General features: G+C 42.2%; 1 protein-coding gene across 1 annotated transcript; it reads right to left on the bottom strand.

Annotated features, from left to right (window-relative positions):
- Positions 1-4,853: 4,853 nt before the first annotated feature.
- Positions 4,854-8,945, bottom strand: LOC124649563 (putative F-box protein At4g09190). Its single transcript, XM_047189172.1, has 2 exons — positions 8,774-8,945; positions 4,854-6,340 (listed from the first exon to the last, which is right to left on the bottom strand). The coding sequence occupies exon 2, from the start codon at positions 6,322-6,324 to the stop codon at positions 5,176-5,178; it is 1,149 nt and encodes a 382-aa protein (XP_047045128.1). The 5' UTR covers positions 6,325-6,340; positions 8,774-8,945; the 3' UTR covers positions 4,854-5,175.
- Positions 8,946-15,263: the final 6,318 nt, after the last annotated feature.

Raw genomic sequence — 15,263 nt, 5'->3', positions numbered from 1 at the left:
AACTACTTCAAGGGACAGGAACCTGTCAGAAGAGTCAAAAACCACATCCAACAAGGAGAAACCTAGATTAGCCATAGAAGGGAACTAGCTTCCTAGAACCTAGCTCCTATTTGGCTAGAATCCATTCATAGCCTCTTTAGCCAGTTAGACTACGAGTCGTTCTTCTGGAGTTTATTTGCAGATTTACCTCATTGTAAAGTAGGAGGCTGTGCTGATCTTCTGTAACAGAGTCTGTGTGTAATTCTATAGACATGCCTTGTACCCGTATATGTTTCTGTTGTACCACTCTGAGTGATGTAATACTAGTGGAACGGTGTTTCATTGGTGTTATGTCAGACTTGCATACTACACCATGCAGTGGTATGCCGGGTCACCACACGATGGTAGGGGGCTGGGGGCCTTTTCTCGACAAGATCATTAGTGTCAATCAAAATGCTTTTATGATAAAAAAGAAGCATTGTTGGTGGCACTATTTCTCTCCACGAGATAATGCATCAGACACTATCAGGTGATCCCCTTTCTCCTCCTCCTAGCAACAAAGGGCGCAGAATGGCGGACGCTCCAAACCACGCCTAGCAAGTCTATCCTCAGTCCATAATCTGTTCTTAAGGGCCAACCACATATGCCGTTTTACCCCACATATGCAGTTTTATCTTCAGCGGCGCACCTGCAGTCCATAGCTCCTTGGCAGCTGGTTTCAGTGTTCTGCCAATGAAGAACATGTTATAGGCGGACCTCGCCGTATATGATGCATTTGCTGTTAGCCTCTAGGTGATAGTGTCCGACATTCCCTTAGTAAGAGTAATCTTCCTTGTCATGTCCCAAAGCTGAAGGTATTCCACCAGCGCCTGTATTGATGGGGTTCCTCTTATCATCTGCGCCCACGTGTCATTGTTTAGGCCCTCCGCGACTGTGGCTTTCCTACTCCCCGGCTTGATATGCCTCAACAGATTTGGTGCCAGCTGCTCGGCACTTTGTCCATTTATCCATGGATCCACCTAGAACCGAAGCCGCCTGCCATCTCCATCCATCTCCATCTCATTTGTAGCGCCATATTTAGAAGCCTTAGATTCTTTACCCCTAACCCAACAAACTCCATCGGCGAGCAAACCATGTCCCACGCCCTAAAGAACCAGATTTTGCTACCTCGACCACCGCCAAAGATGATTGTCCACCTTCACGAAGCCGACCGCCCCACCCACCGCAAGAGGCACTCCTACAGATTCCATAGACCACGCAAACCACCCCATCCGAGCAACCTCCGAACTCCATGGCAACCACACGGTATCCACCAAGACAGATCTGAGGCACCGGAGGGGAGCCACCAGAGAACCGACCGGCTCTCAACGGATCTGGCATCAGCCGCTGCACCGGCCAGCCAAAGTAGGCTGATTTCCTCCCCACACGGCCATACCCAAGCAGGGAGGCGCCATGGCAGAGGAGAACCCGACGGATCTGGGCAAGGCAGAGCCGCACGGTGTTGCTCGAGCCACAGGCAGCTTAACATACATCGCTCCTCACCGCCGGCTCCAGGGAACGCAGGGGAACTCGTGGAGACGGCTGCACGACGCCGTGGAAGATTTGCGTGGGGCAAGTCTGGGAGGAATAAGAGGGAGCAGGGTTGCGCCTGGAGGAGGAGGAGGAGCAGAGCGGGCCCGCCGGTGGCGGCGATCAGGGAGAGGGAGGTTGGGATGGCCTAGTGGCGGCTAGGGTTCAGGGTCCCTTCGGTGTCGCCTCGAGCGGGAGCGAGGAAGAGGGGGATTTGATTAACAAGACCAACGAGCGAGAGCGAGCGTCCATGCACCTTTTAGCAATTGGGTTTACGAGAACGGACTTTTGTAGGTCTAGCTACATGTAGGCCCCTTTTTAAACCTATGAAAATTTCATTTTATACATGTTAAAAAAATTCGAAAAAATAATGTGATGTAGATAATATTGTAATGTTCAAGTGTGTAAATTTTCACATTGAAATATGATGTATTTTGGGCTAAGAAAAAATAAAAAATCTTGATTTCAGCATTGGTGAATAGTAATAAAGAATACACTAAAATTTAGATTTTGTCATTTTGTAAGAATTTGTTATTTTTACTGAGGGCAATATATGATGTATTTCAATCTAAAAATTTACACACCAATATATTTCAACATTCTCTACGTCTATATTTTTTCAAAATTTTCTAAAACTTTTAAATCAAAAGTTTTGAAATTTGAAAAAGGAAAAACAAAATAGGGCAACATGTTGCCCGGGCTGCATTTGAGGTTTTCCTTGGGTTTACCTTATTCCTACTGGGCTTGTGATTTGACATGGGGCCTAGCCCAGTAGAAGACCATCGACGTTCCAATATTTATGTTTAACAAAGCCCAGAATCCCCAACAAAAGGCACGCGTGCCCGAGTCGGATGGGAGGTGCTATACACCGACCGGGTTGGTGTAGATGGGGTGCCCCACACCCCCCGACCCGGCGGTTCTGCAGTGGGCCGCGGCCCATCAGGTAAGTTCGTTTTTGTTGTTCTTATTCTCCTTTTCTTTTTTGTTTACATATTTTCGTTATTTAAAAAGCAAAAATATTTTTAAATCCGTTTACTTTAAAAAGTTTTAATTTTTATGACTTTTTTTAAAAATTATTTTTTTCAAAAAATAAAATTTTTATAAAACAATTTTCAGAATTTAACATTTACAAATTTGAACATTTTTTGAGATTGAACATTTTTTAAAAATTTGAATTTTATTTAAAATTGGAACTTTTTTGAACATAAACATATTTTAAATTTGAACATTTTTCAAATACGAACAATTTTCAAATACAAACAATTTTTTAACTTTGAACATTTTTTTAGATTTGAACATTTTTTAAGTTTGAACATTTTTTAGTTTGATCATTTTTTGGTTTGAACAATTTTAATGTTTGAACAGTTTTAAAAATTGAACATTTTTAAAATTTGTACGTTTTACGAATTTGAGAAAAAAAGGAAAAGGAAAAAAATGAAACAAAAAACAGGAAAAAAAGAAAAAAGAAAAGAGAAAGAATAAACAGAAAATAGAAAAAGAAGGAAAAAGGCCGAAATGGGCCGGGCCCTATACCCGACCAGGGTGTGCGGCATGCGGTACACACCGACCTGGTCGGCGTATAGGATTTGCCGAATCGGAGCCGCCGAGCTGTCGTCGATCCCGTCGGCCCCCGCCCCCGGTCTCTGCTGTGCGCGCCTGCTGCTACAGCTACTCTGTCCTTCTCCGCCGATCCGCCCGAACGGAAGCTACGCATTGCTGCTGTGATACGTGGGATGGGGGTGAACTCTCCACACTCGTGTTTGGCTCCACAGCTATTCAGGTACATCTCAGTTGCATTTTTCTGCGCAGATAAATCACCTATTACCCAGGGGACGGAGCTGCCTTATGGGCGCTGGGGTCAGCTGACCCCAGTGAAAGCCATAAAGTCCTTCATTAATTACCACTAATGGTTTTTTAATTATAGAGAATGACACTAGTGAAATACATACTAATACAGCTGACCCCATTGGAGAAAACTTCTAGCTTCGTCCCGACTTGTGCATTCGCCTAATTCTGTCTCTCATACTTGATAAAGGGTTTGTGTGTCAACAAGCTGATAACTGTGGTTCAGTCTGTCAAGATTTTAGCTCTTGACATGCTAAGTCTTAGTTTGGATACGAATAATTAAGTTGATGAGATGCTTTCCATGCTTGGAGAAGTTGTTCATTAAGGTGATGGTTCTTCATTGATAGTTCAGCTTCCTTTCCGATCTGCTTTTGCCCTGAACTTGTTGATTTAACTATTTTTCTGTTTTCTTTTCAGACATATGGTGAATCAGACAATTTGTGGGGTCGTAAACACCCGAACCTGATCGGCATGCGCCTGAAGACAATAGCATTGGCAAACTATCTGGGCATGATGTCACAGGTTAACTTTGTTAGGCTCTTTGTATTGAATGCTAATCTCCTAGAGTCGGTGACACTTGGCATCAACGCTAGGAACAACAATGAGGAGTTCTTAGCAGAACAATGCGTGAAGCTTCAGATAGAGAACAGGGTCTCCAGAGATGCCCGGTTTCATTTTACAACGGAGACACCTGTCCGCAGTTTTGATATGGTCACAGATGTCCGTGATTTGGATTTAACTGATCCATTCACATGCAAATAGCTAGTTTTTCTTGTCTGTTAGATTACTTCGTTTTGTGTAATGTGCATCCAAACATGATGAGATGTCATCAGTAGAATATCTTTCATGTTCAAGTTCACTTACCGAATTTGAGTTATACTCAAAACTCCACCAATTATTGTAAAGAATTCCAACGACATCGTTGAAGGGTACTTGAACAGATTATGGGAGTCGTTATGTGGTCTCTTCAAGATCAGACCACTGCCCAGTTCTTGGGAGCCTGCGCAAATTAGACCTGAGAAAGAGGAAAAAGACACCAGGCCAGAAATATTAAATGATGCAGTAAAGGGATACTGTAATTTTTTAAAATTTATAAATGTGATCTTTACATGATTGCACAAATTTGCATAATATTGAAACCATGATCTTACAAATTGAAATATTAAGGGAAAATAGTATGTGTGAGCTGGGGAACCTACAAATAGAAATATTTATCCATGAAATTGTACATGAGCAAGCACCTGTACGTGCAAAAGAAAAAAATCAATTTTTAAAACACCATTTTTCCAGCATACTCTATTGTTTTAGATTTTTTTGAAGCTTCTAAATGTGATCTATAAATGGTTGCACCGGTTAAATGGGACAAGTGAAACCATGGTCTCACAAATAGAAATATTAAGGGAAAATAGTATGATCTCAACATCAGCTTGCTTAAATACAAAGTTTCCTTGGCAGTCAGTTAAGCCCATTTGCAGGCACAAACGTCCACAACATGAGCATAGTTGTCACCTAGAACCATAATAATTAACAAGTTTCTCGCCTACATCTCAAAGAGAGAAAAACACGTGTTGCTTAAATGCAATGTTCTGTTGGCAGCTAAACCCATTTGCAGACACAAACATCCACAACATGGGCATGGTTGTCAACTATTACCCGAATAATTAACAAGTTCCTTGGCTACGTCTGAAATAGAGAAAAACACGTGCAGCCTCTCCGATAACAAAATGGTAAAAAGGAGGTTCACACAAGAGATGCTACAGCTCACTACATCACATACATGGCTTAGCCTGGAAGCTTTGAGTAGCACGCTACGTAATAACAGTACCCTGAGTCGCCCAGAAGGCAATCATCTTGGATCACGCTATGGATCACGCTATGTTTCCCAGTGTTGATGTTGTACGACAAAAGTTTCTCTGCATGTGTGTCGACGAGGAATAAAACTTCTCTTTCCAGGTCAAGAGCCACAACCCTATAAATAAGCCAGCGGAAGAATCCAACACGGTAAAAAAGGTCATCCCTTCCAAATGCATCTCTTATGTGAAGACGGTTCTTCAAAGACCATTTGTAAGGACGATCAGCATCAAGACCGAAAACTGCAACTGTATCACCACTCTCCTCTGGAAATGCATACTGCAAGAACCCCGATAATTGGCCAAAGCAACCATTGACGGGTCTCATAGGGTCATACGGCATCTTGATAGTGAAATGACGGGGCGGTATGCCTGAACTTATTGCCTCCAAGCCCTCCAACACCAGAGTCTGATGGTCATATGTGTTCACATACAACACTCCACCTATAAAGCCATGAGATTTGCAAACCTGTATACCAGAACTCCATGCAGCATCCACAAGCCACATGGATAGGTCAGACGAAAACACCTCAAGTTTCTTGACACCACCTAACCAACTATCATTGTTGAACCTCTCCTCAAAGTTGAAGACATAGAACTGCGCCGACCATGATGGATCAAAGGCCAAAAAAGTTGTATATATGGAGTCTTCTGGACCAACTAGTTCAGAATGGGTATCAGGAAGCGTCTGCCACTCTCGCGTTGCCGGGTTGCACACGATGAAGCGGCAAATATCTGGAGAAGTATAGCTGCTCTTATACTTACAAAGAACTAGGCCATTGCAACAGTCCACAAATTCCAAATGCTCATGGTGCGGCAAGAATGTAAGAGCTCCATCAATTCCCTCGTCATTTGGGGACAGGCTAAGAAGCTGGACAACAGACCCGTCTTTGCCTTTGTGAAAAAGACCAGTGGGAATCTTTGGCAGTTTCTGGCAGTAGTGTGGATCAGAGGAGAAGGCAAGCCATGCCTTCGAGACACATTTGAAGCGGCAGAAAGACTTGTACGGCACCCGAGAGAGGATTTCCACCACTATATCATCAGTCAGACTACCAGCAGTAAACACCTTCTTCGAGTCCATCTTCTATGGCAGATTACTGGAAGGCAAAATGACAATGTCAAAAAAAAAAGACCAATATTTAAACACGGTAACAATAAATCACAATGGAATTCAATCAATTGAATATCTTTTCAATTCAAAACATAAAAGTTGCTAGCAAACCAAGCTGCAGTCTATAGGTTTTCAGAATCAGAGAAACAAATGGGTAAAACAAAGCCACTCAGTCTATAGGTTTGTACTGAAGAAAGTGGAAAACAATTCGATTTCACATGTATCATTCAAGTATGCGTAACCCATTAACCATGTATTCTAGAGCCACCCAACGCAGGGAGTGCCCACTTTCTTAGTGTGCTAGTTTTAGAATTACTAACATAACTGCATGTGGTGCGAGAATTACGGTGGAGCACCCAGGGAGACAGCCCCCCTGAATCTGACCGCTCGTTACTCGTATCCCGCAGCGTTAACTGTTGTGTATTCCCGTTGTATTAAGCGAACAAAGGACCCACAATGTGACGTCAACCATAGTAAATGCACACCTCCGCTCGTTTATTGACATTGCAGTGGGAGAAATTGACATAGCCGCATTAACCTCCGCTCGTTTCCCCTTTTCACCCGTCTCCTTCCCAGATTCAGTCGCCATTGTTTTGCTTCAGCCTCCTGTATCATCTCCAAATCAAGAACCTATGTCTCCGATTCATCCATCATGTCGCCGACACCAAAGCCATCCCTAGATCCATGCTCCGCCGCCAGGATTTGCACAGTCGCAGACTCGCAGGGCCATTCGTCGTCTTCTTCCCCTCCACGGTCGGCTACAACTCCATCGCGACGCCACCACCGAGAAGTGATCCACCAGCGAAGTTGTGGCCAGATCCGGCCTACACCACCCACTGATTGGCCTACTCTACGGTTTCCCTCAAGGAATCGATGCCAAAAATTCTGTGATGCTTTTGATGGTCCGAATGTTACAGTAGCAATTTTCTCTATTCTCTAATGTTTTGTTTTTGGATGTTTCATTATCCACACCATTTATTGACATTGCAGTGGGAGAAATTTGTCTCAGGTGTTTGATTTAGAGATTGCACATCCGATCTTTTTCTCAAGTCTCAGATCTGTTTCATTGAATACTTCTAATGGATTCTAATATTCTCTGTTTACATCGTCTGTGGTGTTCATGTATCTTGGATCTGTATTATGGTTCTTTGTTAATATTGCAGATTTTATTCCTACAGAAAACTGCATTGCCTTTTGTGTTCATAACGTGTGACTTTGAGACATATATCCAGATGATGTGAAAAGGGATCCAGATGATGCGTTGTACTCTTTTTTTCATGTTGCGGAAAGTTTTTATTGTTCATATATCCATTTTCTTGATCCACCAATTTTTTTGGTTCCATAATTAGCTATTTTATTCAAGGGATCTCAACTATAAATGTCTGAATCAATAGATTGTTTTCTGAAGAAATTTGTAGTTCACAATCTGTATCTGTAAACCGTGTAAGAAATGCCGCATTATGCAAGAAATTTTTGTTCTGCTTAAATTCTTGATCATATGTAAAAATATATTAACCTCCGAAATTTAATTTATGGATCATATGGAAAAAGAAAAAACTCTGCTGCGCCAGTAGCACGGGATGTTGATTCTGTTTCGGTCTGTTCTAGTGACGGCAGCCATGGTTAATCAATGCGTATTGCACCCGTATTTCTCCTTTTTAATTGATGTATAGCAGACCGGTGGGTCCCTGCATTTAAAACTCGCTACTTTGTCCACGGATCATGAAGTCGCCTGAAACCACAAAGATATAGGGTACGCGCGTCCCTGTGAGCCAAAAATTCACGTCCCATGTGGTGCACGCTAGGTTACATAAAACTTGTATTCATTCCATGGACCGAAATGTTCGAGATACATCAAGAATGTATATCTTTTTGCACCAATCACCAGATTTATCAGAATACCTTATGGTATCCATTACCATCCTATCCATCCCAAGTTCCTAACTATCTTAACTGACCATTTCGAAAAAAAAAACTATCTTAACTGATGGTTCTTGCTGCTTACAGTGGGCAATTGTCCGAGTCATATATAACAGAGCATAGATTAGTCTCGGAGTTTCGCACCTAGTAAAAAACAACCTGACGACATGCTCGCTGCTGAAGTAAAATGGAAGCTGAAGCTCGTAAAAATGGTTCTTTCAGATTTTTTCGCACGTTCTGATCAAACGAATGTACCCTTTTTTAGATCTCTTCAGATGCCTATGCTTACTAGCAACAGGAAAACCATGAGCTAAACAACAATGTTAATTCGCCAATTAGTTAGGTTCCATCAAACCATCAAGGAATGTAAGGGGAGGTGATAGAGTATCCTTGCTTTGAAGTGGATCTGCTAGGGTTCTGATTGGTAAAAGACCAGGCAATGGTGAGCGACCGCAGACCATGCCCGTATATGGGGGAGAGAGGAGAAACGGGCTCATACCAGTGGAGGGTAGAGCTGGCGCGGCGGAGACGGCGGGCGGGGTGGAATCAGAGCAGCGCAGCCGCGAATGCTCTCCGGCGAGGACGGGGACAGTGAAGCCTTGTCGTCTGAAAGTGCTCCACCGCACTGGGGGTGGGGGCTATGGCCGGCCTCACGTGAAAATGGTTTGCCAGAACCGTATTGTCAAAAAAAAAAAGGGTTACACCAGAACCGTTTTCGGACGGGAAGGATGTGAACCGGGGTGCTAGTGCTCCAGTTTTTTTAAAAAAATTGAAAAAAAATCTACTCCCTAGTGCGGTGGAGCACTTCAAAGTTTGCCGGGATACTTTAAAAAATTAAAAAATTGCAATAAATTTTTGCATTTATATATTATATTGATACTTACTTGTGTAAGTTTGCACAAAAAATACGATTGTATGTGGTCTACACGAAAATGATAAAATGTCCAATTACACTATAATGGTTGGTGAGGTAGCGTTCACAGAAATAGGGATTTGCACTTTCACATTTTTATGTAGGTCACATTTTTTTCTTCCAAAATCTGCACAAATAAGTATCAACATAATATCTACATATGTGCATTTTTCAATTTTTTCTAAAACTTTAAAATAGCATTTCTTTTAACTTTCATTATAGGGTGCATGTGCACCCCGATGCAACTGGGTATTTCCTACCCGTTTTCCTTTTATTTTCTGAGTGGACCAAGCCTGTTTTCCTCACCCCTAATATTGGCCTAGGGTCTAAGCTTTAAGCTCATTAGAAGCCGAATTTCCTCTTAGGTAGTCGACAGTGCGCGCGGTCACTCTGACGCCTAGTGTTCGCGCTTGCGTGACTCAAGTCCCTTTCCATTTCCGTAGCTAGTTTTCATTCCTGGTCACATCGTGTCCCCTTCTATTCCTCGCCGCCATTGCCATTCCATGCCGTCGTCGCCGTCTCAGGATGGGCCGGTAGCTTTTCCTCAAGATTGTGTACACCATCCAGGACTTCGAAACCTACTCCATATGCAAGAAGGGATGCATTGGCATGGTGTGATTTTCCTTACTCCAGAAATGCATGGTCCCTATGAGAATGCTTGCATACGGAGCTCCCGGTGACACATAAGATGATTGTCTACGCATGGCCGAGTCCACCGTCATTGAGTGTTTCTACATATTATGCAGGGCAGTAGTGGCAGTGTTTGGATCATTATACTTGAGATAACCCAACGGTGAAGACACTGCTCGAATCCTAGCAATCAATGAAGCAAGAGGATTCTCTGAGATGCTTCTAAGCATCGACTACATGCATTAAAAATGGAAGAGCTGTCCATTTGCTTGGCAGAAAATGCACAAAGGTCACCAAGCAGGTTGCAGTGTGATACTTGAAGTAGTGGCTACACCGGATATATGGATTTGACATTTCTCATTTGGTATGGCATGATCTAACAACGACGTCAACATCCTGCAATGCTCCCTCGTCTTCTCCAAGCTTGTTGAGGGTCATGCTACCCCGGTGGACTATGTGGTCAATGGGAACCAATACAACAAAGGGATACTACCTTGTAGATGGCATATATCAAACTTGGTCAGCATTTGTGAAGACTATACCAAATCCAATGCTCGGCAAGTATTCCAACTTTGCCAAGGAACAAGAAGTTTGCATAAAGAATGTCGAGCGGGCATTTGTTGTGCCCCAACAAAGATTTGCAGTTGTCCAGTTCCCCGCTATAACTTGGTCGCAAGACCAGATGTGGGAGATGGTGAATGCATGTGCGATCTTGGACAATATGATCGTTGAGAGCGAGGTAATTTGCAAATAAAATATCGTGATATTCACAGTATCTCTACCAATGGTTGTATTCCATAATTAAGTTTGTGGAATTGGTATGAGAATACCTTGAGGTTTGCAATTTGAGGGGGAGTAAAATCCCTTGTTATACTCACTGATGATCTTCCGATCACTGATATTGTACTATTTTCCCTTTATAAGTTTTCCCTAGGTTTTTCATACAAGGTTTTTAACGAGGCAATATAAATACAAGTACGAACGTATGTTACATGGTTTCTCCTTAATTTCTCCCACCGGGTTTCAAAGGAGTGTTTTAGTGGTATATCGTTATAATGTTTCTCCTCAATTTTTTTCCCACAGGTTTTTTAGGGGAGTTTTTGGATTGCAACATACATATAACGAATTTGATCAAAGGAAGTACCGAGAAATAAAACAAGGGTCTTCCCAACATACTCCTTCGGCCTATATATAACTAGGTCTCGTACATTGCGATGAAAACAAAAGAATTATTTGGTCTATTACTTTGCGTCTCCATCCGCACTAGTATAACAATTTCTTTGATGACCAAGTACAACCACGTATGCTAGTGGTGGCTGGCATCATATCTGGTTAGGTAGTTCCCGCGAAAAACCAAAAAATCTTGTTAGGTGAACAAATGAGGCGCTTATGCTTGAACGGGATCCCGCGAAAAGCCCATGGACGCGGCGCTCGCACGCGCGGGAACGACTGTCATGCCGCGCTTCTATATAAGAAGAAACCCTCCGCCACTGCCACGCGGGTCCTGGCACTCGTGGGACCAGGCGTCAGTGAAAGAGAGTCAGTTCAGAACAGGTGACAAAAGCCGGAGCGTTTTCTTCGGACCTGTAACCCTGCGCGTCACGGACCCGAGCCCCGATCCATAAACCCGTCCATCCAGAACTTTGTGCACCGAACCGATCGTCCACCTACACGCTGAGGAATCGTACCCAGAGAGAGGTGGCCCCACTTGTCATTCTGACGTGAGTAGAAATTCGGTGGTGGGCTGTTGCGTTTGCCGACGGCAGGAATGGCACGCGTGTCGCCGGACGGGGCCCACGTGTAGGAGCCGGCTGGTTTTTAATTAGCGCCACTGCGTGGTAATAATGTCCTTCCCGGCTCAGGTTGGATCGGCTCTGGCTTGGGTCGAAGAGGATACATCGCACGCGGGAGGCATGTGACGAGGGTCCCACACCATCCACAACAGATCTCCAACTACCAGATATCTAATCCTGATCCAGGTCAGTATACCCCAATCCGAGCAATGCCATTCCATTCCCTTGTTTTTTTTTTTTGGTTTTAAAGACCGCTGAAAATTCAGCATTGCATACTCCCTCCGTTCTGATTTAGTCTACATTTTAGAAAAAATAAGAAAAACTAGTATTGCATTTATTAGTACTACTTAGATATGTGAACAACCAATCAAAGCTATATTAAAAATAACAACAACCAATAAAGATAGCAAAACCACTTCGTTTTCAGTGTTGTTGTTGACTAAAAGCTACAGTAGAATGTAGAGTATTTCAGAACAAAATTTGGAGCTAGAATATAGACTATTTCAGAACGGAGGGAGTACGTCCTAGTGAGACACACACTCAAAATCCGACTCATCGTCAAATTCTTTTACAAATTCTTTTTTGTTTCTTACCTATGGTTCAAAACATGGTCTTAGGTAGCCCGGCGGAGCTTAAGCAAAAAAAAAAAAGGGTGGGTCGAGCTGCAGCATACCAAGTTTTTTCTTGAGAACAGGAAATTTGGTGGGCTAGCCTAGCAGGAAATAACAATAGACTGACCAAATGTTGGGTGGGCAATGGCCCAGGTTGGCTTCATCGGACAGCGTTGACAACCGGTTGTTAATTTTTTTCCACAGTTCCATATTTCAACTTTAATGCATCCTCATTGGCCACTTATACTTCCTTCATACAGGTTTATATGGTACTACATATTTCGAGAAAAACTTTGACTACTATTTAATCAATAAAAATATATATACTAAAAAATATTATTGAAAATTTATTTTGAATATGAATCCAATGGTATAATTTTTGTGGCATATATCTTATATTTATTAAGAACATTAATGATTAGACTTTTTCCCTCGAAGTGCGTAATGCCCTAATAAATCCGTATAGAGGTAAAAATTACTCCCTCCGTTCGCAAGGCAAATTTCCAAAAAATATTTGTCCCAAAATCCCTTACCTCCTAGGCACATTTTGCATTTAATGTGAGAGTGAACTAATTCATTTTTGCATGCAAACACTTCTCTTTTCATCTCCCACCACGCACTAGTACTCCATGCATGTGAAATTGCCATGCACTAGTACTCCATGCATGTAAAAGGCAAAGTTTTTGCATGTTTTAACGTGCAAATTTAGAGCCAATGAAAATTCACCTTGGGCCAAGATATTTAAAAACTTTGCCTTGCGAACTGGGACGGAGGGAGTATTTCAAACCAAAAGCCCAGATACAATAGTTAATACATAGGCGCGGCCTGGTTCCTCCTTGAAAGAGTAAGTCTTTTCCAACCAAGGTTTCAAAAGACGGCTACAGACACGAGTTCAAAGTGTTGCCTCACAGTTGCTCTGAGTGGTCATAACGATGGCCAAAGAGGTCTACTCCATATGTGAGGAATTGTGGCATCTCCTCATCGTGTTCGTAAGCAAGGCAGAGCTACGTACATAGGGACAAAACTGTGCCATGGACCCATGATTTTGTACAATTGCCTATATAAGAGCATGTACAATAGAAGCAGCCTATAAGCTATTACATATCAGCAAAATCATACGTGGAAAAAAAGAGAAGAAAGGAGAGAGAAAAGAACCGTCTCTCCACTTGTAGCCGGGCTGTAGCACAAAATCAACACATTGCGGCCCGCATGTTGCCTGCCATTGATGCTAAGCCGGCTGTTCCCCACCTTTTGAATCTTGCATGCAGACACATTCACATGCAATCCTTTAATAACTGCATATTTATAGAGCCAACCTAATAGCTAGCAACATCTAATATGGAACGGAGAGAGTACGTGTATCTGGTTCTGGTAAACCATCACAACCATCACAACCATCACATATATTTAAGTTTATTTCTTAGAAGTATGAATAGCCATTAAATTTCCACTAACAAACAATGTTTGTTCTGTCTTTTTTTTAACAAAGTCATGTCTCTTGTTTGTAGTTGTTCTTAGGCACACCTGTGACCAAGTTCACACCGCAGATTTCAGGGCACTAGAGGGCTGGTGCTCCCACGCCACAATAGTTTAAACTGAACCAGAATTCAACTCTAAATCATGTTCACACGTTGAGAGAAGAAAATGAGAGAGCCAACAACCGTGAATTTTTATCAAAATTATTTGTCGCAGATTTAAAAATAGTTACATACAATATGTCTGGATTTATTGAATCTGTGATAAGTAATTTGGATTAGATGGGTATTGAATTTTGCCCTTTGTTTCTTAATATGTGAATTAGTTGGACACACAATTGTACTTAGTAGTGCCGCCTATGTTTTCTTACGACCAAATACTACTTGCAAGATGAGTGAGTTTTCTAAAGATAAAATACTACAAGTGCCACATGAGGGAAGGCAATTTACGTCGTAGGACATCTCTAAGGAGGCCATCTATTTTGGACACGGATTTTGTCTGGTTTGGTCCGTCTCAAATCTCAATGCCTGCGTGGAGACCTTTGTTCTCTCTAGGCTGATAGTTGCCGCCTAATGTGCCACCTATTTTGTCCTGCTCCACATGCACACAATTTTTTTGCAATCTTAATGATTTGGCTATTTGACAATACGAACATCAATTATTTTACACATAAAAATTCAAGAATTTGGAAAAGTTATACAAATTGTTTGTACACAAATTAAACAATATAGTTCAGCATCAAACAAATATAAAGTTCAAATAGTGAATTAAAATTAAATAGAAATGAGACAAGAGGCCTATGGAGGGTTTCCTACATGGTTCCACATGTTTTGAACAAAATCATTTTAAAGTGAGTTGCCTGATTAAAGATTTCATGATGCACGCGGAGTAACTCTTGGAGTGAAACCGGTCCACCTTGGGGCTCAATCAACTTGCCTTGAAATTTATAGACTGAATCATCATGTGGAGACTCAACAATATGTTGTGCATTATCACACAGGCAGTCATCACCTCCCACACAGTGTCAACGTTCCATGTTCGGGCAGGATGGTGAAGAATATCCCAACTATATGCCCGCTTCACATCCTTCCTAGCACCCTCTTGCTCTTCCACAAATCTAGCATGTTTCTCGTCTATGTGTTTTCAGATTGTCTTTACAAATATAGACCAATGTGGATAGATACCTGATGACCCACAAGTATAGGGGGTGTATCGTAGTATCTTCGATAAGTAAGAATGTCGATCCCAACGAGGAGCAGAAGGTGTTGACAAGCAGTTTCGATGAAGGATTCACTGTAAATGCTCACAGACAAGTATTCGGGGGTTTTGATGTGACGGATGAAATAAGTACGAGTAAGTAAAATGCAAGAGAAATAATTGCAGCGAGTGGCCCAATCCTTTTTAGCACAAAGGACAAGCCGGTTTGTTTACTTATAATGACCAAACGTTCTCGAGGACAAACGGGATTTTAGTCTAATGCTTTCGCTACATACGGCTAATTAATCTTCATTGTTGTGATAAGTGTTGTGTGGGTGAACCTATGCTAATGTACCGCCCTTCCTAGGA

Source organism: Lolium rigidum, chromosome 4, assembly GCF_022539505.1.
Source record: "Lolium rigidum isolate FL_2022 chromosome 4, APGP_CSIRO_Lrig_0.1, whole genome shotgun sequence".
NCBI lineage: Eukaryota > Viridiplantae > Streptophyta > Magnoliopsida > Poales > Poaceae > Lolium > Lolium rigidum.
Note: the sequence above shows the minus strand (reverse complement) of the source record. Positions and strands in the feature narration are given on the sequence as shown.